Source organism: Rhododendron vialii, chromosome 11a, assembly GCF_030253575.1.
Source record: "Rhododendron vialii isolate Sample 1 chromosome 11a, ASM3025357v1".
In the NCBI taxonomy this organism is placed as follows: Eukaryota; Viridiplantae; Streptophyta; class Magnoliopsida; order Ericales; family Ericaceae; genus Rhododendron; species Rhododendron vialii.
In genome coordinates this window covers 22,016,387-22,042,449 of record NC_080567.1, presented here as the reverse complement: position 1 = coordinate 22,042,449, position 26,063 = coordinate 22,016,387, and the positions used below count along the sequence as shown (strand labels likewise).

The 26,063-nt window shown below is 38.1% G+C and overlaps 3 protein-coding genes across 8 annotated transcripts; 1 reads left to right on the top strand and 2 right to left on the bottom strand.

The window, feature by feature from the left end:
- Positions 1 to 867: 867 nt before the first annotated feature.
- LOC131307516 (uncharacterized) lies at positions 868 to 7,783 on the bottom strand. 4 transcript variants are annotated; one of them, XR_009194148.1, is made up of 5 exons: positions 7,473 to 7,783; positions 4,128 to 6,395; positions 2,958 to 3,011; positions 2,721 to 2,882; positions 868 to 2,384 (listed from the first exon to the last, which is right to left on the bottom strand). XR_009194148.1 is itself a non-coding variant. In XM_058334058.1 (5 exons), exons 3-5 carry the CDS (start codon positions 4,537 to 4,539, stop codon positions 2,812 to 2,814), a joined length of 537 nt encoding a protein of 178 aa, XP_058190041.1. In that variant the 5' UTR covers positions 4,540 to 4,600; positions 5,275 to 6,395; positions 7,473 to 7,783; the 3' UTR covers positions 868 to 2,811. The 4 variants fall into 4 exon arrangements, 3 of the variants coding, with proteins under 3 accessions (XP_058190041.1, XP_058190040.1, XP_058190042.1); XM_058334058.1 differs by having other exon boundaries at positions 868 to 2,882; positions 4,128 to 4,600; positions 5,275 to 6,395; XM_058334057.1 differs by having other exon boundaries at positions 868 to 2,882; positions 4,128 to 5,672; positions 5,786 to 6,395.
- A 1,706-nt stretch (positions 7,784 to 9,489) lies between these two features.
- LOC131307515 (probable carboxylesterase 18) lies at positions 9,490 to 10,847 on the top strand. Its single transcript, XM_058334056.1, has one exon. It carries the CDS (start codon positions 9,556 to 9,558, stop codon positions 10,570 to 10,572), a length of 1,017 nt encoding a protein of 338 aa, XP_058190039.1. The 5' UTR covers positions 9,490 to 9,555; the 3' UTR covers positions 10,573 to 10,847.
- A 3,551-nt stretch (positions 10,848 to 14,398) lies between these two features.
- On the bottom strand, positions 14,399 to 25,067 carry LOC131307513 (histone-lysine N-methyltransferase ASHR1). 3 transcript variants are annotated; one of them, XM_058334051.1, is made up of 14 exons: positions 24,724 to 24,905; positions 23,911 to 24,056; positions 23,279 to 23,413; positions 20,486 to 20,540; positions 20,226 to 20,344; positions 19,092 to 19,180; positions 18,944 to 19,025; positions 18,053 to 18,157; positions 17,857 to 17,947; positions 17,659 to 17,778; positions 17,349 to 17,455; positions 16,613 to 16,682; positions 15,758 to 15,821; positions 14,399 to 14,913 (listed from the first exon to the last, which is right to left on the bottom strand). In XM_058334051.1, exons 1-14 carry the CDS (start codon positions 24,821 to 24,823, stop codon positions 14,745 to 14,747), a joined length of 1,452 nt encoding a protein of 483 aa, XP_058190034.1. In that variant the 5' UTR covers positions 24,824 to 24,905; the 3' UTR covers positions 14,399 to 14,744. The 3 variants fall into 3 exon arrangements, with proteins under 3 accessions (XP_058190034.1, XP_058190033.1, XP_058190035.1); XM_058334050.1 differs by having other exon boundaries at positions 14,399 to 15,821; positions 24,724 to 24,931; XM_058334052.1 differs by lacking the exon at positions 23,279 to 23,413 and having other exon boundaries at positions 14,399 to 15,821; positions 24,724 to 25,067.
- Positions 25,068 to 26,063: the final 996 nt, after the last annotated feature.

Here is a 26,063-nt window from a genome sequence, read left to right as displayed (position 1 = left end):
GAACACTTGTTTAGCATGATGACTGTCCTGTCTATATTCAAACTATGGTCCCACGTACCATTTATTCGGATATCGATTGCATTGCTTTCAACCCGTGATCACTCGTATCACGTGCTAGGTTCTTTACATCATCTGTTCGGCTGTATCATAACCGAACAGTCTATTTATAGCCATGACTTCTCATATCACTGGTCCATATCGCTGTTCACCGAACTGCTCGGCGATAAGTCCAGTCATATTTACCACGTGTTCCCAAACATCACGTGTTTGGTAACTAAATGTATCTGCTCGGGAATACCTCCCTACAATAGATTTGGTCTTGGTTTTGAAAGAACCACCAACTTTCCATGCTTACCAATTGCCCAAAAATACGACGTACTCTTTATACAATAAACATGTGGTTCATACAAACATAGGGTGTAGTCTTTTAGCAATATAGACTTGGTCTCGGGTAAATTAAAATTTGGTCGTTAAAGATAAAAAAATGTAGTCTTTGGAACCATAGACTGTCTTTCATGATGGTGAAATAGAAAGTCTTTTGTATCTTTTTAGTTGCCTTTTTGGCCCAAATAAACTTGGTTGAGGTTGAATGGAGGATAGGTCCCATTGAGGAGACGTAAAAGGCCGACTAAACGGCATGCCAATGATTTAACACCCCTAGTTAAGACCAAAAATGCAAGATTAGCTCTTATTTCGAAAGTCATGCTTTTAAGCTCGAAGGTTCGAGAACCAAGCAACAACCCAAGTCTTTGGGAAAGATTAACAGAAGACTTAGCCAAGAAACTATTCACACATAGCTAAAAAACAAAGCAAAGCATAATAATGAGACATGTTATATAACCGTAGAAAACAAAAATAAACTTGATATTACTAAGGATCTAGTCCGTACAAGCAACTTTAATAAACAAAAAATTAACAAACAACAATTACCTTAAGGTGTTTTTAAGAGATTACACTTGAAAAAGCTTGAAAGCTATGGAAGAAAACTTAGAGAGGAAGAAAAACTTAAAACATAAAGGTTTAGGTAATGAGATAAGTGGAAAGAAGGGTACTTATACATGTCCACTTCTCTCTCCACAAATATTTAAAAACATACTAAAAGTAGAAAGTAGGGTAGAAAGTATTCCATAAGTGAAAAGTCTAAAAAGCAGAAAAAATCTATATAAAAATGTCACCGTATAATTAAACCAAAATGATTGTATCGATACATCAATCTTTTGATGTTTTCTTCAATCCCTCTATCTTGCACCGGTATCGATACGACAGAAATGCTTGTATTGATACCACCTTGATTCCTCCAGAATCCCAGCTTTTTGCTTTCTTCTTGGCACCCGACGATCCCCCGGCAACCCGACGGTCCTCCGAATGCCTCAAAAGCCTTGTCGGCCACATTTCGCGTGGCCTCCGACGCTTGGGCAAACTCATGGGTCGATGTTGATGACAAAAAAGCGGCGTATTCCGCTGGTTAACCTGAAACACTTAAGAAAACACCTTACGTGCAAAATAACTATAAAAACTAAAGAAAACGCGAAATAAAACAACATAACCTGGGACTAGACGCACCAAATATCTACAATATTAAGTGCTTATCACCCCCTCTATCAATACAGTACCTAATTTTTTCAAAAGGAGGGAGGGGTTGAGGATTTAACAAATCTAATGACCAAGGACACACAAAAATAGTTGAGAATAGTAATCCCTAGTAACAAACTGAAATAAAGGGCCTTTGAGACCTTCATGAATTTCCATTTTACAAGTCATTCCATTACGTGTCCAAACTACTTTGTATCCAACTAAGTAAGGATAGCAATCTTTACCCTGCAAGAAGGCACAAATTAGCAATCTGCATATATAACAACCTTTAGAGCGATGGCAAATGTAAAACAACAATCAAGCATTATGTGGTTTACCTAACCAAACCACCGGGAGCAAATTAATAATAAGCTGCTCTTGGCCAATAATGCAATGTCCCGATATCAAACCACCAGTAGCATTGCAATCTCTTTGGACGTACTTTTTACCTTTGAATTACTCTAATATGAAGATAAAAGGTTAGCACATCTTCTCATGTCAATACTCTAATATGAAGACAAAGCAGTTGAGATACCCTGTCCTCCTATCTCAGACTCTCTCTTAGTTACCCGATTCACAATATGGAAAGTCTACGCCCACCCCTCTTTTTTACCCCTCACCTCACCGCATTTAATCTCACCATCCAAAAGTGTTTTGAAAGATCCGGAAACTCTTCCCGGAAGAGTTTGTTTAAAATCCGAACCATTGATTGCCGAGACAGACACTGAGATTGAGAGAGCGGTGAAAGAGAGTGGTGAAACCATACGATGGGCGTAGCATGGCTGAGGAATGCATTGTTGTGTGGCTGTAGCCTACAAGAATGCAAAACGCAACCAACAGGCGGATAAGGGGCCGAAAGCCATTTGAAGCTCAGAACTTGAGGTTGGAGATTCCAAAAAGAGGCAAAACATTTCAAGACATCCTTCCATGTTGTAAACCAAGGTCCATTTAAGTATAAATACTTTTCTGAAATTCAGTTTGAAAGGGAACGAGATGTAAAAGTGAGTTGAGGTAAGCTGAATATTTCTTTTTATACAATGATTTAAGTGCCAAGAAAAAACCATTCCCACGGTAGCTATGCAAATTGATACATGACATTTCCGACACACCCACGGAGGACAAAAGAAGAAAATAAATCCGCAACCCACCTCATCGTAGTGGTAGCATCTAAATGTGCAAATCTTGTAGCAGAAGTAGGGTTGGTCATATCGTCTGCAGGCAGGTACATAAACTGCAACCTCATGATGATGTCAACTTCTTTTCACTGGTCTTGCTACGAAAGGGCGACAACAGAGAGAAGTTGCGGGAAGCTGTAACCAATGAAGAAAATCAGGACAGAAAAACAAGACAAGTCTCGAAGTGGAAGCAGAGTAGCAATCACTTACATTTTTGGGAAGTAGCTTCTTCATCTTGAGAGATTTGATTCTTCAATGTACGAACTGAGCACGAGAAAAGAACCATTAATACAAGGTCAGCTTGCAAACTAGGTACAACGTAATATGAATAAAGGCAACCTCAGAACCATCAGTGCAATGTCAGCTTGCAAACTAGGTATGACGTGATATGATTCAAGGTGACCTATGAACCATTAATACAAGGTCAACTTGCAAACTAGGTAGGGCATAGTGTTATACGGTTCAAGGGAACCTCAAAACTGATTGAAACTACCATATACTAATACATCAAAAGCTTACCCTTGCTTCTAAACAAGTGGCAGGTGGAGAAAATGCACAACTTAATTGAGTTGAAAGGAAAAAATCACTAACATTGACTGAAAACCAAAAAATTACTGTTTCTTAAGTTTATTTCTTGGCAAGCTAACTTCATTCTTGTTTTAAAAAAATGAAACAAGGATTGTTTAATATCTTTCATAGTATAAGCTCATCTCACGTCCTATGTTTAAATACAATAGACTATTCAATTATCATGCAGTATCATAATGATACTCTTGACATAAAAAAAGCAACCAAAATGGGCATCTTCACGCTGATTTTTCAACTCTCCTTTCCCTTCAAGCCAAGAAGTAGACATTGCATCAACAAAATGAGGTGGTAGTGGCATTTTGGTAAATAAATGCATGCTGTTGGTCCTCAGTTTTGAAGCAGTAGATGTAATGGGCCACATCTTATCAAATGATAAATCCTATTTTTTTTTTGGACAAGAAATGATAAATTCTATAAATGTATTAATATCACTATTGCACTACTATTTTGTCTTATCCTTTTTTTTAAGCTTTATGTAGGGTTCTTTGTGCCCAAAATTAATGAAGCATATCTTCAAGTTAATTTACCAAAAACCGGCCACGAACATAGAATACGTCAAAGGAAAGCATATACACCAGTCAACTAAAATCAGCTCCTTGAAGTTGAAGATAGAATCATGACTTGTGGACAGTTTGCATTTTGAAAATTCTATCACCTACTGTTGATAAACTACATGCTGTCTTCGCATAGCTATGCGTAGTATATCCCCAAACGTATGGAGCAAAATCCGCCTTTTTTATATACTATCTTTCAAGAAACAAGTGCAAAAATTAGTAAAGAAACGCATATTACCTTCACTAGAAGAAGCTACATTTGTTACATTGCCATCTAACTCTGAACCGTCAACATTTGCATTATCTAATTCAACACTTTGCTCACATGCAACTGAACTATGGTACTTCTTAGCAAACATCAAGAGTCGTTTAAAGCCTTTTGGTGATTCCTTCACCTGAACCTTGGCCAGGGATTCAGGAATCATTGCTAATTTCAGGTCTTCAAAGCCAGAAACTTGTGCTTTAACACCCATCGTCTCCGTCTCTAATCTTATTGAAGGTGTTTTTCCATTTTCTGGATTTGCAGTGCATGGGTCTTCTAAAGAAGAGAGCTGAGCGTAGGGGGCTTGATAGGGTTTTCCAGATGTACGGACACTTGAAGAGTTCTGTGCTTCCTTCTCCGCAGATGTTACCAGACAAACAAATGCCATATCTTAGATTAACAAGAAAAATTGATTGCTTCCAATACACTGAGTTCATGAAAAATTTCCTCTTTCTCATAACCAAGACCAGAGAAATTGTATTAGTGGAATGAGATTAACTTGCTCCCGTAAGCCAATTCAGTACAACAAACAAATTGAAATATGTTATCACAATTAAAGACAAGCTCAAATAGCGCCTATTAATAGTAAAATTAACAAATCTTCAAAATATTTTAGCAGATTTTGGGTACACCAACTTTCAAAATTACAACCAGAATCTAGGACACTGCAATATGGAGGACCAACATTAGCTGTCAAATAACCTTAGGTTTAAGGTTATTTACAAATGTAATCGATCCATTTAATCATTTGTTCATACAATAGCAGTAAGTGCTTCCTTATCAAAACTCTACTATACTATTACTTTCAAAAACTAATGGAGGCCACTCGTGGACTGCTAAAAACATGGCCTAGAGGTTGTACGTTCGAACGAAAGAGCAGCCACTTTGTGCAAGTAATACTAAAGGTGACATCTGTGCCTAATCTACCCCAATCCAGATTTCAATTAAACTGGATCTACTTTTACTATTACATTCGAACATTTTCCTCATATGGTACATAGATCTTGTTGCCCAATAAGTTTCAATTTACTTGGCTTCACTTGGTCTAGGTTGTTATATGCAGACCTCATAAGTTTCAGTATGTATGGACCATAAAAGAAGTTTTGATTTTTCCAAATCCTACCATATGAAACTTGGGTTGCTCTTGTATTTGACTTTGAACAGCTTCAATCACAAGTCCCTCCATGGGTGAAGCTGGTGCGTGAATAGCAGCATATTCTGATATCATGTCATTTTTCTCTACTTTGCCATGACTGCCATAGTGTTCTTTTTGAACACCCATATTTTCTTCTGATGAATGCACAATTGGAAGAGGGGGCTTCTCACACTTGAGTATCACAATTGTCTTGTCAATGACAGGATTGTCATCCATCTCACTCTGGTGTGTGCCTTTGTCAATTTTCCTATCTAATTTAGTACTGGAGGATGTTACAAAAGACTTGATCGCCTTCACTTCCTGTGTCATCTCTTTGGGTGCTGATTTGTTCTGGCCTATATCAGATGACTCTTTCAAATAGTCATCTGGAAAAACATTGAACAAGTTTAAAAAAACAAAGAAAACAAGATGCTATGCCGATTCCATGTACAAAACTAGTTCTATTCATTGTTTCCGAAGGGAATGCTCGAGAACTAACCTTAATCATTGACCCAATACGTCCAACTCCGCAACTCTTTATTCCCTCCACCGCTTCTCCAAACCATCTACCACTGGTCCATCTGACCCCAAAATCGCTAACAAGAACCATTCTACAGAGAGAGAAAGAGAGAGAGAGAGAGAGAGAGAGAGAGAGAGAGTCGGTGAGAGGAGGCTCTCAGGAGATATTGGGGATTTGGGAGGAAAATGGGTGTTAGGGTTTTTTTTGGATATATATGGGCGGGTATAATTGTCAATTCAACTTCTCACACCATGTCTTGGTGAATACTTTTCCTTGTGTCATCAAGGTGGTGATTTGGAGAGTGGAGTTGATGAGGGGGTGAATAAGGCTAGTCTGCTCCGCCTGCCAGTAATTTTCCCTTTTAAAAGTAGTATAAAAGAAAAAGCATTCCCATCATCGACTGTTTAAAACACAACATGGAACCTGCCAAGGAGTAAGGCAGCTAACACTAGCAGTTGGAAAATAGAATAGGAAAGGACCATGACAGTATGACACAACCGATCTATTCCGGATCGACTGAATTGGTATATAGTCGTTTCTTCCCCCGGATCCCTGCGGTCAGCTCTTGTATTTTCTTATTCTTTTCATCCTGCATAAATTGCACCATAAACGTTAGTGAGTATTTATTTGGACTTTTCTGTACTAACAGAATCTAGAAGCAACATAAGCACAAAAATTAGCGATCTAAAAACAATGCCATTTGAAAAAAAAAAAATAGATGCACCATTTTTTCCCTATCCATTTCCTTTCTTTTGAAACTAAACTACTATAATCCATGAGTACACACTTGTCACGAGCTGTTACGACATAATATTTTCTATTCCGAGACAACATATGGCCGTACAAGTCATTCATGAATCAAACACTACAATTTAGTAAGACTGTAAGAGAATGAAACCATTTACCCAACAATTCAGTCAGTGGCAAGTTATCTGTGGATGCAGAGCAGCAAAAAAATGGTACAGACCAAGTCATTTTAACATAAGGATCAAATAATTCCATTACAGTCTCCCAGCTACTAAAAATATTGATTAAAACATGTGGTACACGACGGTTGATACTCACACAATGAACCTACTTCAATTTTTGACACTGAACCATTCACTACAATATCAATCGACCAACCTTTTGGGTATGAGAAAAACCAGTCCAAACCAAAACCCAACAACATTTTTCCAGGAAACAAACACCCATAGGAAAAGTTGGACCAGAAGAGCATTGGTGTTGTTGCTCTTGTCAACTTACTGATTGATGAAATTTACTCCCATAGAAGAGGTGTTTTTGGATCAAAGCTTAAGATTCAAATTCCCCCAATTCCACCCAATGCCTTCTCTTCTGATCAATCACCCAAATCTCCACCAAATTTTGGAATTAAAACCCGGAAGCAAGATAATACTTTTGTAGCCTCTCATTGATTTAGGGTTTTCAAAATTAGGGAAAATTGCTTTGGGGGCAAAACTCAAAACATGTAGGTGGAAGCCAGAGAGTAGTTAAACATGAGCAAGATCAATAAACAAAGAGAGTTCGAACTTCGAACAAAATTTTTGGAAATCCATTTTTTCCCCTTTTTTTTCCCTTGAATCGAAACGAAATTCCATGAATTTACTCATTACCTAACATTACAGTGTTGACCAAACATTAGATGCAAGTAAGGAAACTGATTTACCTAAATTAGTTGATCGATTGTTGTCGTAGGCGACTGTGACTCCTTCGACTGCTGATCGTTGTTGTAGTCGACTCCTTTGATATACGATCATACAAACCCTAGATCTTGAGAAGAGTGCAACAACTTCGAAGGCAGGAACAACACAAAGGGAAGGAGGAGGTGACGTAGAGAGACAGGAAGCTAGGGTTTCGTGGAGATTTTTGAGATATGGAACCACGGAGGAGGTGGGAGAGAGGAGATGAGACGAGAGAGAGAGAGAGAGAGAGAGAGAGAGAGAGAGGGAGAGAACGTGTTCTGGTATTCAATATAATCACCCATGGCAAATGAAGGCTTTGAACGGTGTCATATTGGACAAAGGGCAAATTTGTCCATTCTCATCATGTTTATTACCTCATACCATGTATTGGTAATATTATTTACAGGTGCCATGTCTTGGTAATTTAGAGACTTGACACCATGAACCGGTGATTAACCCTGGTCCACGCCACCTGTGGGTAATTTTCCCAATAGAAAATTGGGACCGGCCTAGTATTTTCTCTTTTCTGTCGGGGAATTCATGGGTTGATGATAGCCCATTTCACCATTGCATGGAAGAGAGTATGGGCCTCCTTCATTACACTTGGAATGAGCCCATTAGAGTAGTCAGACAAGTAGGTATTGGGTACGTAAGATGCTTAGTAGTGGGCCTAGATATGGGTACAGTGGACCTGGATAAGACCCAAGATGAGGTTTTCAGGGGTCGGTTTGGGGTTTGAATGAGGTTTTTGAGAGTAATGAGTGGATAGAGATAGAAAAAAATTTAGAAATTATACCTGGGGGTTTTGAGACCCCAAAACGAACAAGACCAACAACGGTGAGGTTGGTTCAGTGGTAGAAAATGGGATGACAAGGCCCTAGCTTTAATCCCTATAGAAAGATATTGGGGCTAAGGGGTCCTTCGGTTAAATTAAATTCAAGATGACTTATTTTTTTGTCTTTACTCAAAAAAAAATTCGTATTTGTTAGTTTTGCGGTAATTTTTTGTGAATTATTGATTCATTTTGACGAGATAAATCGAAAAAGTAAAAAATTATAATTTTTGAAATAAAGACGAAAATAAGCCAATAAATCTTTCTTTTTGGCATATTATTTATTGGCTTATTTTCGTCTTTATTCAAAAAATTATAAGTTTCTATCATAAATTTTTTTTCAGTTTCTCTCATCGAAACGAATCAATAATAATAAGTCACTTGGCTTATTTAACCGAATGAGACCTAAAAATACTCCTAAAACCATTCACACATGGTGAAACTTTAGCTTCCGTTCCGATACAGGTGCATTGGAGTCCCCAACGTAGAGTAGTGTAGCACAACTGGGCAACTATAATTCTTAGCGGAGGTGACGGGGTATCATACGTGCACTCTCACTTATAACACCCAACAAATACTATATATTTATTGCTAGTTGGAAGGTGACATCAGGGATAACGTATTACAAGATTTGCTTGACAGAAGATATATTTTGTAATGTAAATTTAATAAAAGAGTGATACTTTAATAGAAATTAAAGTGTTAAAGTAACATTGTTTCGCATATGACTAGGGCACGTGTAAATAAGAAGACCAGCTCTCTCTCAGAGAATTGATTTTTGAATGGTTTCTTGGGCAGTACGCTTCTCATTTTGTCAACTTTCCCTCGTTCTCCAACAGGAGTGATCAAAAGTGGAGATGTCAAATTATTTTGAAAGTTTATGTGGCAATTTGACATTTCTCTTCCTCTCCAACCCTTATATCATATTATTGAAAGCTTATGATCAATTTTTGAAAATTGACAGTCTAGAGGTTGATGTCAAAGTTGACAAGTTGAAACTTTCTTTCAAAACCACGCCACCTCCTTTTAAAATTACGTCACTTTTGGCATGATAGAAGGCATTATGGTTAGATGACAATTTAATGCCAAAACTAGCCGTTTGATTGTCCACCTCAGCTTTAACATCTCTCATTGAAGATGCTCTTACATGTCAAGTTTTTTTTGGTCAAACCACAAACAAAAAGATCATTAATATTACTCCTAAACTTGAAAGCCAGAGGGGGAGAGAGAGAGATATGGCTGGAGGAGATAGTACTAGAGCAGCAACTCCATCTCTTCCATGGAAAACCAGACTCTTACTCGCCGGCCACACTTTCGCTGTCGACTGCTCGTGCCGCTCTAACGGCACCGTCAATCGCGGCCTCATAAACTTCCTGGACCTCAAAGCCCCTCCCTCTGCCAAACCCATCAACGGCGTCACTTCATCTGATATCACCGTCGACCCCTCTCGTAATCTCTGGTTCCGCCTCTACACTATTACCCCCGCCGACACTGACACCAAGCTCCCCGTCATCGTTTACTTCCACGGCGGCGGATTTGCTTTCTTCTCTGCCAACACGAAACCCTACGACGACTTCTGCCGCCGCCTCGCCTCCGAACTCCAGGCCATCGTCATCTCCGTCAACTACCGCCTCGCCCCTGAGCACCGCTTCCCTTCCCAATTCGACGACGGCCTTGACACGTTGAAGTTTCTCGACGACGACGACAGCCTTCACTTGCCCCAGTACGCGGACCTCAGCCGCTGCTTCTTAGCCGGAGACAGCGCCGGCGGAAACATCGCCCACCATGTAACGCTCAGAGTCTCCACGTACCACCGCGAGTTCAAGAAATTGAAGATCGCCGGATTGATTGCGATCCAGGCGTTCTTCGGTGGGGAAGAGCGCACGGAGTCGGAGCTCCGGCTGACCAACGTCCCATCTGTGAAGTTAGAGCGTTCTGACTGGATGTGGAGGGCTTTTTTGCCCCTGGGTTCAGACCGAAACCACGAGGCTGCCCATGTTTTCTCCGGGGGAGATGTTTCTGGGGTGGAGAAATACCCGGCGGCGATGGTGGTGGTTGGTGGTTTCGATCCGTTGCAGGACTGGCAGAAGAGGTTTTATGAGTGGCTGAATAAAGCTGGGAAAGAGGCGTATTTGGTTGAATACCCAAATGCAATCCATGCTTTCTATGTGTTTCCTGAATTGCCAGAGTCTTCTCTGTTAATCGCAGAGGTGAGGGAATTCGTTCAAAAGCAATCCTTATCGTCCAAATGAGACTTTGGATTTTATTGTTTTTGTTTGTTTGTTTGTTATTTTCACCCGGTGGAAATAACAAACTTACTTCCAAGATGTGTTTTGTGTTGCTAAAACACACTTTTCCTGCGCTCCATGGTTGTGTTTCTGTGTTTTGTGTTTTGTTTTCCCAAAAGTAAGCTTTTTCCTGCCTTTAGATGCTTGAATGTTGGGTTTGTATGAGTTAAAAATACAGCTTAAAGGCTCAGTTTCTATGAATATGGAGAAAGAATGAGAATGCGGTGATGTTTTTTTCATGATTTCTATGTTAGGAATGTAATGTTTGATGACATATTCGACTCGGAATCACTTTTTCAAATTTCGTAGAAATATGATCTCTCCACTCTCCCAACGGTGTTAGATTCATAGCTTCATGCCTTCATCCATAAAATCATAACAAGTGTGCACAAACGCTAGTACTTTCAGATCGAGGCGACGCCGGTAGGATGGTTGTGGAGTTGTCCGACCCCATGCACATAGGTCTGTCAATGGGCCGGATCCGGATCCGGATCCGACAGATCCGAATTCGGAAATCTTCAGGTAAGAACTTTAAAATAAGGACCTTATATGCGGACCTCCCATTTCTCGCCTTTTCCGATCGGATTTCGATGATCTGAGCCACTCAATGTGTTCAGAACGTGATTTTAAGGGTACCGGCGAGAAATCGGTAAAAAAAATGACCAGAAAGGGCTTAATTTGAGCAGTTGTTATTTGAACCGTTAGATAAAAAACAAATAAAAACTACGCGGATGAAACCCTTTTCGGTCATTTTTTTTGCCGATTTATCACGAATACCCTTAAAATCACGTTCTGAATACATTAAGCGTTTCGGATCATCGAAATCCAATACGAAAATGCAAGAAATGGAAGGTCCGCATATAAAGTCCTCATTTTAAGGTCCTTACCTGAAAATTTCTCTCTCTCTCTCTCTGTATATAGACACACACACTTGCAAAAAAGAGTATACATCTATTTCTCAATCTTCTCTCTCTCCCTTTGGCAAAAGCACTATTTTAAGTTTTCAACTTTTTTCCGTGAAAAAAAAAAAAAATTTGTTTTCAACTTCAAAATCTTTAAGTTCCGGCACGGATTTAGGAGTCCATTTAGACTAACAACTAGAGTTCTGGGTTGTCAATTTGGTAAAAGTACTTAGCAAGAAAGTTTAGAGTTGGGGAATTCTCAACCTCTTTTATGCTAAGTTATATAGTCCAGATACTATTTATTGAAATATTGTCGGGATATTGGTTTAACATTTTTCTTTCTAATAGGAAAATGTGAAATTAATTTAGGTTTCTATTCAATAATAAGAAATTAAATTTATGTATGACCCCATCAACAAAGAATCATGGAGTTGCCACTGAATACAATGTGTACGACACGTTTTATCTGTCTAGATGGTGTGCAAGTATTGGCTTATTTGCTTTTTTGGTATCCAAAGTATTAGCAACTTGCCAATTCAGTCTCCAATATAGACATTGCTCCAATGCAATCCCTAATTTTTAAATTGTGAGTCTAAATGATCATTGGCCCTAACGTCATTCCTTGTTTCTATCAAAATGAGGGCATTCTTGGTATTTCACATATCCTCATCTTCTTCAAACCCAAAACCCCCTGTTTTGACAGAAAAAAGAAACGCTATTAGGGCAAAGGACTATTTAGACTTAGATTTACATTAGGGACTGTATTGGAGCAATGTCTATATTGGAGATTGAATTGGCAGTTCGCTAATACTTTGGGACAAAAAAACAAATAAGCCGAGGTATTCGAACACTTTATTTGTAGCATTTGAGATTTCCTTCTCTCTTTCCATCTTAAATTTAATTTTGTCTCTTCCCCTCTTAAAATAAATAGCGACGTTTTCGTAAAATTTTAATTTGTCTCAATTTGTCACTTTGAAGGGGAGGAAGTGAGGTGATTTGGTGTGCCCAAGTCGTCATTGCTATGAATACTACCCTTATACCAACCGCACGATCAGGCCCTGATGGACTCTGGCTAGCTCTTGATGGGCTTGAAGCACATGTCACATACATGACGTCAAAACTTTTTTTTTTTTTTGTACTTTGGAATAACACGTCGAAACAACTCCTTTTTTTTGATCCGCGTCGAAACAACTCCTTCAAAACTCTATTGGATGGCCTTTTGTTTTATTGTTTGCTTTTCTGTTTTTCTGTATCATCTAAGCGTTTCCGCTTAGTGGTTTCCCAACTTTATCTCAATGTACCCCTTTCGAGTTTATAAAATCTTCATTTTGTCGAGGAAAAAAAAAAACTCCTTCACAACTCTTTCTTTGAACAATTCTTTCGAAAAAAATCAGTTTTTGCTTAGGCATCCTTGTCGAGCTATCCACCACGTATTGGTGCGAGTTGAAAAATCCTACTACCTCTTTCTCAATCTATTTGTTAAATTTCGTGATTTTCTTTTAACTTTGATACTTCTATGATTTTGAAAACATTGTCTAATAAAATCAATTGAGTACTGTCAAACAAATTATATGGAGTATTTAACATAGAACGCATTGTGAATCAAAAGATATAATCAAATTTTTCGAAAGGTGCAAAATAATTAATAAAAAGTAGACAAATAAATTGAGAAGAATGTAATATGATTTCTAGTGTTTATGATTCAAGTAGCATTAACTAGAAGAAAGGGATATAATTAGCATATTTTGCCTTCAAAATATATCTAATTTAAATTGGTACCCTTCATATTCAACCAATTTTTACTTTCTCCATTGAACTTTATTCCTAGTTTCTATGACATTCCAATGTTTTATAAATTGCCCTTTATAGCTGGATCCAACACAAATTTTGCTTAATAAGATTATTTATTACATGATCAGTAGTCGTTAAATGACACAATGCAAAAATTCCTGTTCACATTAATTTGTTCCTAAGAAATAATTAAGAGCAATTTATGGAATGTTGGAAATGACTTACAAGTATTTGGAGAAGTATGTGTATGTTAACGAACCAGGCCAGCCCAGAACTACACTGTGGATGATTTCGTATCCAGACTGAGGAGAAAAAACTCCAATACACACTCCGTAAAACTAAATTTATTACGCCTCTCAATGGTTAAGGTTATGCCTCTCAATGGTCTCAACTCTCGATGGTTAAGGTTATGCTATCTCAAATGGTTAAGATGCAAAAGGTATGCACTGGAGTATTTTGTAAATGTTACATCTCTCAATGGTTTTGGTTACGCCAATGTTATGCCTATTGGTAAAATATGCCTATGTTACCCCTCTCCGGTGGTTTAGTTATACGGGTGCATATCGTACGTACTTTTGTCTTTTGTGTTTATTTGCTGTCTGCTCTTTGGGTGTGGATTGTCTTGGTCTTTGTCTGTGGTCTCATGTCATGTCTTCTATGTGGGTTGAATCTTTTTGGTCTGCTATATGTTGGGTGTTTCTGTTTTCCAATCTAGTTTTTTTCAGGCATGTAGCCGTGCTCATCTGATTTGTAATCTTTGTATCTATTAGCTTTCACAATGTAGTCAGTCAATGTAAGCTATCTGAAAGAAAATGGCTTCATTTAGTGCATTGGCCAAAAAAATAACCATGCCTTTGAGCTTCCTATGTAAAAATGCATGCAATGCCCTGAAGGAAGTTTGGATTTGGACATTAAAATTTGATTAATATGTTTGCGTGTCAGGGGATCAACCTAAAAAACATCCCTATGCACAAGACTCTCGGCACAAATTTTAAATCTAAAGGTCTGCTTTTGACAAGGAGTTTGTCTTGAGAGAGAGAGAGAGAGAGAGAGAGAGAGAGAGAGAGAGAGAGAGAGAGAGCTCGTACACAGAAAACTATACAAGAGGTCGTCTTCCAGACGTCTACAAACCACCTCTACGCAAAATACGAGTAATGTGTATGCTACAAACTCAGGAGTGAAAAAATTGGAAATCGAATATCTGCTCTTAGACGGAAGGAGCCCATCAGGAGATGGCCATCTCAACCAAGTTCCAAAGGGAAAAAATCTCTGGCCAAAATTTTTATGCATAATCTTCTAATGTGTGGCAGTGACATTCTTGTAATGACATGGCAGCTTAAGGTGATGGATCCACAACTCAGCCACATCATTCTGTATAAGTTTTTGGACAATCTCAAATGCAGCTTCTTTACTTTCTCCTCATAAATCAAATCGGAAGCAAATTTAAGACGAGTTGTTCTTGGATGAGAGCTTGTAAGAAGCTTCAGCATGTGCTTCTTCCAACTTGATTGAGAGTTCCTTCATGAAAGCCGTATTCATTCCATGAGTGATCCGCAATATGTCCATTGCTTTGGAGAGTGACTTAATTGCGTTGTCTGTGTCCCCAAGTAACCTGTAGGAACTAAAATCTCAGTCTTTCGTAAATTTAAGAAATAAAATGAAAAGAGGTTTTGTCCTGAAGTTCGCACTGTAGCCTCAATAATTATTTTCCGGTATCTATGCTAGTCTGAATTCACAAGTTTTTCACTGCTCCAATCCTCCCCCGCCCATACCCCCAATGATTGGGGACTAGATGGATTTTGTTATTGTTGTTGAATTTCAAGTTATAGTGTATGCTTGTAAACTTACAGGACACTAGCTATCATCTGAGTCTTCAACATTGGGGTATGTAACGCAGAACTTGCACTTTGGCCCTGCTTGAGACCTCAAGTAATTAAATTTCAAAGGGAGTCGAAGTCTTATCGAATAACATTTAGGTTGACTTCCCGTGTAAGTCTACTCATCTTCTATCAGGATTATTCTTGTGGTAAAACACGTCACTGAACCATTATATGTGAGTATTATCCGGTCTAAGACAATTTCAGTAGTTTAACAACCAAACTTTACCCAATCTTGATTCTAAGTACCAGTAGAATCAGAAGTATAGCTGCATATACACACTTTGTGCAGTCCTTTATCCATTCGTGGCTGAACTCTTCTAACGATGATTCACTTTATGTAGTCTCTTTATCCATAGTAGATATAGTTTCATATGTATAACTCTTAGATGGTAGTAAAAATGATTTTCATGATTATGTTCATAATCTCTATTACAAGGAACGAAGTCTGTCCAAAGATTAGGGCATTGTGATCTAGTGGGCATACTAAACAATTTTAGGACGTTATTGGTAAATGGAGAAACATACAGATCCATTCTTAGAAGACAGAAATAAACAAAGAAAAGAGCAAATTCAAACCACTCAAGTTTCCCACAAGTATAGTATTGCAGTCCAAGCAAAGGATGGAACCCTGGATAAGCTCCTGTATTGAAGCAGAAAGTTTATATTATTGCCACAGCACATTTGCATTTCAAAATATAATCACAAGTAATTTTACTTTACAGCAATACTGATTCTTAGGCAATTTGGCTCATAATGAATACTTATGGGTGTCGATATTTCATGCTTATTGCTTTGCAATTCTGCTCATAATTCATATCCTCTTCGTTACTTTCACTAAACAAGTGTCAGTTCTTGTCCACTCTGTTCTCAAATGAACGAACTTTGCTAGTGCTAGATCAAACAGGCTAGACAGTAGAATAGTGAATGCACACAAGGATTTCAGAAGTCATTTATAGGAACACTTTTGATTTGTTCATCTTTTTTTTACCCCTTTCTCTCGCAACATTGTTTGTTGTTAATCGAAACACGGGAAAACCTATGGAGAAGGCCCTCAATTACGACACACCGATTCCCCAAACGCAAAGACAGGCTATCTTAATTCATTGCCTTAAAAATATACACCTGATCTCTCATTCATTAAACCACAGATATCCACATCTATAACCAACCAAATGACATCCCGAGAGTGGAACTTCAGACCACAACAACTACTAAACTTAATTCCCCAATAACGTACTCTATTCAAATAGCAGAAGGAACAGTTGTGCTGAAGCCTTTGTTGGTGTCTTATTTTTCGTTTTTTTGTTGTTATTCCGGTTTTCTTTATTCCTCATCGGTTAGTTAACATGCAGAACAAACTAGCAGCTAGGCATAATAGTAACAGAACTTCAATAATCTCCCACTGAGGAATTAAGGTGAAAGATAATTTACTCTGGTAAACTGGGATAGTTGATCTGCAATATGCAAGAGCTTCCTTCCAATCTTGCAGCTCCATCAACATCTGAAAGAGATTTTCATACACGACGTTCATAAAAAAAATAAACTCAAGTACAATAGCATTTAGAAGTGAAGCAGAGACCATAGGAGTGTCATAAGAAACTATAAACAGTTCATACTGAAAGTTCATAAACAATTAACTGTTTATGCTGAAAAAGTTCACTGGACAATAACACACACATTGCTTGTGTTGAGAAAGTAACTTAGAGAGTTACTCCTCCCTCTAATAGCTTAACCTTTCGGGTCAACTAACCAAAGCAGGCAAAAGATCCAATATTCAGACCTCACCACCAACCCGGTAATTACAAATTTTGGATATGTTTGGCTCGCTTATGGTGAAGAGTTTAGCCACAAGTGAGGAGGCGTGTTCCTACTCCCCCTAATAACAAAAGCTTTTAGATGGTCATTGACAACTTAACAGCACATTCTGACAAGAGTATGGACTCCATTCCAAAGTAATCTCATTCTTACGAGTAAAGGTCAGATATCCCTACAATAAAGAGACATGCCCCCTTAATAAGGCGGGCTTCTCCCCAAGCCTAGAAAAAATAGGTTCAGCAAACATAGTTTTATACTCGACATAGAGACCCAAAAATGTACAGGTTTCGCACCCGGAAGTACTTGGAAAAAAATGTCTCAAATCTATTAAATGAAAGGGCGAATCATAGACCTTCAAAAGGGTTTCCCGAGTTCGCATCAGATCAATTGAAAATGGATGGCACAGCTTCAATTGTAGTTCCTCGATCATCTTGTATGTAACATAGGCTTCTGTGTTATCTGAACTGCCTTAAAGACAACTTTCCAGACAGAATTTGGTAATGTTCCCCCTCAATTAGAATCCATTTCAACAAGAATAAAGTTTACTTTGATTGGATAAAAATATGAACTCCAGGGAAGAGATTAGTTAAATGTTTTCAAGCGCTAACATATCAAGTTGCCATTAGAAACTAAAAATAATCAATAAAAGAATCAGAGGATACACCCAGAGGAAGGCAATTTGGAAGCTTTTTCTGACAACAACTTTGCTTCAGAAGCTATCTTCTTTATTTCTTCTTTGCCCCTAACAAGTCCGCAGTGTTGGCATATGAATCCTTTATCACCTGTGCATATCCAAAGAGAAATGATTGAACAGAAACATTAACTCACAAGGTACAGACAAAATTCTCCAAATATCATACCAGAATCACGAATCAAAAAACCACTGCATTCAGCATCCTTGCATCTGTAACCTTCCAAAATTGCACTTTCTTGAATATCATCACACTGGCCCTTTGGTGGCATAAAAGTGGCTAAGTTAGTGGAAGATCTCAACAAAAAATGCTTCTCTTCTATAGCCTACATGCCCCAACACTCTTGAATCCATATGGAAAGTACCAATTTTGCACAGCGAGGACATGAGCAAGAGAAAAAGTACTGTTCTTTTAGAGCCTTCTGCCGAGTCATAGTGCTTCCAGCTGTTTCTATGTAGCTTATTGATACCTTCAAATAGAGACAGGAAGCAATAAAAGAGTGCTAATGAATCAAACCTCACTTTGAAGTTGCATGCAGTAATGTTTGAAGTTAAGTTGCAAGCAGTATATTGCTAATGTGAATAATCTGGCCAAGTCACAACTAACACTTTAACTATGGCTTGAGTATACTTAATTTTTTATGTGGTGCAAAAGTAAGTAATTCATCAAATGTACAAGTTAGAAACCACGGAATATTAAGCCCCTACCTTAATTATTTCAGGAAGCTCAAGACCAAGTACACAACGATAGGAAGGTCCCAACAGTCCAAGTAAGATGTGATACCCAGTTAGATGGTATAAATAAGAAACATGATTTCATTCATGACTGACAATATCCCTTAAATATCAAAGAATATTGAAAAAAATTTCCCTGCATTACGTACTCACAATGTCTATTGTGTTAGTTCCAAGTATGTCAACAAAAGGGTTTTTCCCATGTTCATTAAAGCTAACAAACTGCTACAGTATTTATTGGGGAAACAAAGTCAAGAGACAAATCCAAATGATTGATGCAATCGATCAGGATATGTTAAACCAGAATCCAGAAGGAACTCAACAGGTAAATTGGCAAGAAACTCCTTCCGTATCAGTTGCACATTTTCTTTTCACATTTAGAAGAAGAAGAAGAAAATGTTTGCTAATGAACAAGAGCACAAAGTTGTTAGTAAGACATGAATGGGGTGTATTTTCTTTCATCAATTATCTACTCTCTTATTTAGAAAGCAACCAATATAGCTGAGAAATAAAAATATTACCTCAGTTCCTTTGGGAATATGTTGCACAGCACGAACTACTGCAAGCCTTCCCTCGAACACCAGGACAGCATTTGGCAAGCAACTACAGTACCAAAACCATTTAGCAGAGTCAACAGTAAGGGATGCAAAAGCAAAGCAAGGAACTCACCTGTGATTAATGATTGAAATAACAGGATACAGTCCTGTTCCGAGGGGCCTCAGTTCACTGTCACAAATGGTATGGGCATTGCATGCAAGCTGCAGGTAGCTGAGGAGAGGTCAGATGAGAATTCACCCATATCTAAGGTAGAGACAATCCAAATAAAGACACGTTACCTCTGTGTGATAATTAATAAATAGAATATGGGTTTCCATAAAAAGGAACAACAAAATAGCAAACAGGAAAGCACATTTAAGTTCAATAATTTAGATGTAGTTTTCTTCCATGTTTTTTTTATAAGATGAGCCATAGGTATATGGCATGGAGTGTTGGGCTAGTAAGAAATAACATGCGAAAAAGATGAGAGTAGCTAAAATGGGAATGTTGAGATGGATATGTGGTAAGACTTTGTGAGATAGAATTAGAATCGTTAACCTTTATGGATTGGTAGGGGTAACACCGTGGCACCGATAGAAGATAAGATGAGAGAAAATGGAGTAATGCAGTTTGGACATGTCTATCATAGATCGGTTGATGCTGTAGTTATGAGGAGTGATATGGTTATGGTAGATGGTAGTAGTAAGGGGAGGGGTAGACTAAAATTGACTTTAGAGGCGGTAGTTCAAAAGGATCTAGGTTTTTCGCATGCCCTTGACAGAGCTCAATGAAGAAAACAAATTCACGTAGGCAATCCCAATTGATCTGGACAGAACTGACAGCTCGCTTTGGTTTGGTTTCATACTAATGTAGTCCACCTAGTTTCCACCATATCTAATGCAAATTCAACCCAACCAATCCAACAGTTCCCACCTCGCTTCACTCGAAGCCTCTAAGGGAAGAAAAAATAAAGAATCCCCGTAAATGCTCGGGATAGACTCAAGGTGGCAGCATAACTGCAAGCCGTATCACTCTGATTTAAGCCATGCAATAGCAAACTAGAAGGGTTAAATTTACATCACCAATTTTGAGGGGCATTCTTAGTAGTATACACTATGCAGTAAGTTCATGTATATCATTTATACTTAGCAAAAAAGTTCATGTATCATTTATGCTCTCTCTGGAATGAGTAGTCCAACTATTTGTCCGGAAAGTAAAGGGAAGAAAAAGTACTTAGGGACTTTGATCCATCTTCTAAGAGAATACCTTGGAAAAATTTTCTGCAATCTCTTTTATACCGATGCCAGGCAGCTCAAGTATCAAGTTCACAAGGTTAGCCATCTGTGCGTACAACACCAACTGCTTCTCATCGATCTCAGAAATATCTTCACGAAACAATTGTTAACAAAACAGCAAAACGTAATGATGGAAGAAAAGGACTACAGAAAACAACCAAGACCTTTAAACTAACATTACGAGCAGACAACCCCGCAGACTACCCCAAAGACTAACATAGATGAGGATACGAGATACTAAAGCTTCCACCAGATTGTAGTTGTCAGTTGCAGTAGTTGGAATAATCTGTCAGAAAGAACAAGTTAGATAAGAGCCATCTTGTCGCTTAAATTTAGTTGCACAAGTTGTTATTTGAGAGGTATTCATTCTACACATCTGGTTGCATACATAACAGTGCATCTAGCCTTTTGTGGAAACAACTTACTACAGGCACAGCTACGAATGAAATATAAATTCAAAGATATCACAAAAATGAAGTATTGAAAGAACGACAAAACCTATGATGGAGCATGGTTCTAAAGGCAGAATTCCTTCAATTCAGTGAACTTATCTACATCAGAATTTTCCTCGATTTCCAAATTTATGGTCTACCTATCCTAATTCTTAACGTATTATTTATTGAAATATTCTAACAAAAAATTGAGAAGTTCTAGAAATTTTGAAGTACATTATAAAGTTGAACATCCTGACTGAATATTAGCCAATTCAAATTCAGCTATCCTATTTTCACATACAGACCATGAATTTTAAACCCATGTTATTTACGTTCTACAGCACTATCAGTAAGTCTTAGCTGCTAAAAAATCACTGATATCCATCTTGTGCCTTAGAGAATGCAGTATCAGATACTACAATCAAATTCCTTTTTTTTTGCCAACTAGTTGTCCAATAATATAAAGAACATCAATTATTATTGGCACAAAAATCATGCTAGAGACGCAAACCACTTACAGAAACCAAAGTAGCATGGCTAAGGATACGGACACATACAAGGATTCAGACACAAGACAAGGGATTTCTAAAAATATGGGGACACAGACACGGACACGGAAGGGGACACGGCAAAAACAAATAAATAATTTAACATTTATTTTATATCAGGGAAAACAGAGTTATATGTAGAAGCATAAAGCATCAATATAAATAAACAAGCATTATGTATACATCACATACACCTAATATTACACTTTTAACCCAAAATATTTGGAGTAATACTCATTAGTCATTACTGCGCAACATTTAAAAGATAGCCCTCCTGTGTCCCCTTAAAATAAATTAAATTTAATGGACACACGGACACACCATGTGGCGTGTTCCATACATTTTTTGCCATGTCCCCGGTGTGTTCCCTTGTCAAACACGGAGACACACTGGACTCTAGGAGTGTTGGTGCTTCATAGACAAAAACACTTACACACTCACATGGGTTGAGGGGCCCCATATTGTGTCTACAGAGTTTTCCTTAGCTTAATAGTCATCAAACATATATATCATCATACAGCTTCATTGCTGAGACAATGCTCCCTGCACAGTATCGATGCCAAAATCCAATGGCAGTATCATATATGAAATCACATTATGTGCTGATCGAACTAAGGTCAGGAAAGGTTGTGGAATTTAAGTGACATATAGCAGCATCCTGAAGGAGATGAATATATGGTCAAGAACCTTATAACAAATAATCGCCTAGTTATTGGCTTCTACATACAAAGATAAAGATGCATGTTTTGACTAATACATATTTAGAGCATCAATTAGAATGTATGATTCTTTTATTCTTCTAATTCAAAGAGCCAAGTTATGTGTAAGTTTCTTTCTTTTTGGTTTAAGATAGTAAATGGATTAGAAAAGGACATATAGCGTTGGCTTCCACATCTAGGTCGCCCTTACGTAATGAACCATAAGGCGGCAGTTTGTTCTTCATATAATTGGTTTGTTACTTTGCATTGGTAAGGGTAGGAAATAAAGGATTTATTCCCTCGTGAACCCAACTCCAAACGTCCTAGTACGAGTTGGGAAAACCCTAGATGCAAGCAAACCATGTCTATTGGGTAAGTCCAGGTGTTGCCAGCAAGAGTCAAATGTTCATCCATCTCAACCCCGTATCATTGGGTTGATTCATTCAACAAGACCCCTCCATATCAAATCAATGAATGAGATTGGTCTGACATCTTACTCGGATGATGTCCCATGTCACATTTCGTGAGGTAAGAAATATACACGAGGCAGAGTAAACTTGGTTATGGGAATCAAAGATTTAGTTTGACATCAGGAATACAATACAAACATACGATCAGTGCGCTGTGTGGCACCCAGGGTCAATAGGAAAGGTCCCTGGCTTTTTAAGTTAGAGCTGGACGTGAGCTAGCACATGTAGAGATGTAGTAGCAATCTGATCCGACAAATATCAAGCAACAAAATACTCTACCTAGTAAGAAGTTGAAATCTAGAGTAAGAAGGCCATATAGCTACACACACACACACACACACACACACACAAAAAAAAGCTCTTTGCAACAACATTGTTTTGTTTCTCGCCCTAGAAAGAAGACAAAAGACAAATAATTAGCAAAATAACATATCGATATGGTTGGTCATACAACAAAGACCAGTAGAATGCAACATTAAGGAAGAGTAACGGGATTATGTTACTGTAAATCTTAGGAGAAGGGAAAACCTAAACAAAGGAGATGTTGAAGTAAATCAACCAAACCAAACTGAGCCTTAAGTCCCAATCAATTAGATGAATTCATTGTCTACATTGACTTCTGTCAAGGGCATTGTGTTCCACGATGTCTGAGAAACCTAGGTCTTGACAGATGAATTTATTTGACCATGCAATACTAAAGCCCTTAACAGAGTGGAAGGCGAAAAGATGATTCATGTACCAACCCAATTGATTGGGACGCAAGGCTTGGTTGGCTTGGTCAAGAGAAAGCTATGCGTTTTAAACAAAAGGGCTAAACTTGAAACCTAGAAGAAACTTTCGGTATTGCCTACACTTTCTGAATAAGTGATTTTACCTTCTCATTTTGCAATCTCCTTCGTAGGTAAAGTTTCACCATCAACCGAATAGAAGGTGTAAGCGATTTTAGCCTAGCCTTGTCCACTTTTGAGAGAACTCCACATTCAAGATGATGCAGCTTCCAATCTGACTTCTGATAATGATAGCAAATGTAATCAATGTCAAAATATTGATGAAAAGTGTTCTTTTGCATTCACATAATATATTCTCTGCAACTGAGAACTTCTGGCATTATCTTCTCTTACGAGATGCCACCAGCCATATAGTTATAGTGGCAAAACAAATACTCACTCCTTTTACTTAATCAGGGATGAGCAACTAGGCACCTACTTTGTGCACAAAGGACGTCCTAGGTAAAAATTACAGAGTAGCACATCCAATAGGTAACAAACAAATCCCTCGCGCCACAAAATTGTTCTAAAAGGTTGAGGAACATGGAGCACAAAGACACCAATGGTTTGATGGAATTTTCTCCTAGACGGTCTTAAAAATGATGAATTTAAATCAGTGACAGCCGCAAACATTTTCTTGAAACTACGTACCAAACCCCACCTATCTGAACTGGAAAGAGATAAAGTGGAAGACAATGATAATATATCCGAACATGATATAACTGCCACCTTATTATACCTGACATGTGCTCCCACAGTACAAAACAACTTGACAAGCTGAGCACCTTTTAAGGTTACTTGTTGAGAAACACCACTCACATCTTGAGTCGACAGAAGCTCTGCTCGGTACAGAGACAAAAGGTTCTTCATTTAAAATCACCTCTCCTGTAATTTAGAAGTTGAAATATTACAAAGTAATCACTGTAATGTGAGGACTGAGGACACACAGAGTTGCATAGTTGGATGTAGTGGTTTCAGAATATGTAGTTGAGAATCGTAATGCATTGCTGGGTTACAAATGTCCAAATGCTACTAACAATGTGATGATAAAGTTGAGCAGTTTTCAGTTGCATTGCAGATTTTTCCCTTCAAACTTTCTCTATTTAGGTCGAGCCGACTCAACTAGGAAGCTTCTGAATTAGTTCTCACCTGAGTTTCAAGCAACCAAGTTCAAGGTACTATTTTATGTTAGAATCATGTTACCAAAATAGTTCAAGTTACTATTTTATTATTGCGAAGTAACGGATTCAAAGATTCACACTTTTCAGTACACTTTTGAACACTTTTCCCACATTTCGATATACTTTTTCAACCTTAACAACAGCCCAGAGACTGTTTTTAGCATTTTCCTAAGTACAATTGAGGAACTCACGCGCTTCCAAATTCATAGTACTTGGGAATCTAGGGCACAGGTACCTGGGAGAGGGGTAAAACTACATAGGTGCATAATATGAAACGTGTCTACTTCAATCTCGTTAAAAGCATACTCAAACGTTATGGAAATTGATATACATATATACATAGAGAGAGAGAGAGAGAGAGAGAGAGAGACCTGGAGAGAAGTTTCTGATGGAGAAGAGGCAGCGGCCTTTGTCGGGGAGAGTTGAAACTGTTAAACCTCGTTGCGATAGTACTCCTTGCAAATCCTCCATTTTAGAAGAAGGAAGCCAAGTGTGGAAACCAACCCCTGCAACCAGCTTTTAGGAGTGAGGGGACGATACAAATAACATAAAAATAAATGTTTTATTTTTATTTTTTCCATTATTAGTGAATTCTTTTCTTTTGTTCATGTTTTTTACTTTATTAAATTTTGAATTAGCCAGGACACAAGCAGTATTAGATTTCTGGTTCCGCTATTAAGATCAACAGATTTTATTAGAAGATGATTTCATACCTCGACCTTGCGCTCGCTTTCACATAGTCTAATTATCCTCTCTTTGAGTATTCACACCAGATTCTACATTTTGGACTAATTTATATCTTAAAAAACTATTTTATTATTTTAGCTACCCATTAAAATATCTACTGCGTTAGATTCTTTACTTTTATTCTCTTTTCAATTAAAATATTTAAAATTACACCCAAAACCACCTCCAACAAATTCCACAGAAAAAGGAGTAAATTTACCGATAAAAAAAAAGAAAAAGAAAAAAAATAGAGTAAATTCTCCTTCTCCTCTCACTCCTCCTCAGTCACTCTTCCCCCTTTCTCTCTCCATGTACCCACACCCACCCAAAACCACCGCCCCCAAATTCCACAAATCCACCGCCAAATCCACCAATGCCGGTCCGCTCCCTTTCTCTCTCGTCCATCTTCATCTTCTTCAATCACAGTAGAGGAGATGCAATCATTGCGGCATTGCCGTCACTTAATGGATCTGCGCCCAAATAAAATGGATCCTTCGGCTATAGCGGAGAAACTCTAGCCGACGGCGACGGCGGCCGATTGTCCTCGACCTCCCCTTCCCTTCCAACGCTGACCTCGAGCAGCGGTATCAGGTTTGGGTCTGGTATAGTTGATAGGAGCAATAAAATATTACAGTATATTAGAAAACGAGTGAACAGTGACTCGATTTTTATAGCGGGTTACTATAGCAAAGTTATAAAATCTTCACAATAACGAGCTCACACGAGAGTTTGGTGCAGCCCTATTTTTTGAGTTTTGCTCGTTATTGTAGTTTTGAAGGGGAAGAAGCGATCAGGGTGAAGAAGCGATCCTAATGTGGATTACTCACCAAATTTGGCATAAAATTATCTCTAATGCAAAAAAATAAAAATTGAATAAGGTCAAAATTAATTTTATTATGATAAATAAGTTAATCACGGGGAATAGGCCCTTTAGCTCAGCGGCCAGCGCACCACCTGCCCTCTCGTTTTCTCCGTCACATTAACA

Excerpts from the sequence above, each read along its gene's own strand:
- LOC131307516 (XM_058334058.1), bottom strand. The coding sequence starts at position 4,539 with ATGGCATTTGTTTGTCTGGTAACATCTGCGGAGAAGGAAGCACAGAAC. Across the intron at positions 3,012-4,127 it reads TGTAGCTTCTTCTAGTGAAG|TTCGTACATTGAAGAATCAA; the intron begins GTAATATGCGTT and ends TCTCGTGCTCAG. Across the intron at positions 2,883-2,957 it reads AGAAGCTACTTCCCAAAAAT|CTTCCCGCAACTTCTCTCTG; the intron begins GTAAGTGATTGC and ends CATTGGTTACAG.
- LOC131307515 (XM_058334056.1), top strand. The coding sequence starts at position 9,556 with ATGGCTGGAGGAGATAGTACTAGAGCAGCAACTCCATCTCTTCCATGG.
- LOC131307513 (XM_058334050.1), bottom strand. The coding sequence starts at position 24,823 with ATGGAGGATTTGCAAGGAGTACTATCGCAACGAGGTTTAACAGTTTCA. Across the intron at positions 23,414-23,910 it reads ACTGTGGGAGCACATGTCAG|AAGTCAGATTGGAAGCTGCA; the intron begins GTATAATAAGGT and ends TATCATTATCAG. Across the intron at positions 15,822-16,612 it reads AACTATCCCAGTTTACCAGA|GAGCTTATCCAGGGTTCCAT; the intron begins GTAAATTATCTT and ends GCTTCAATACAG.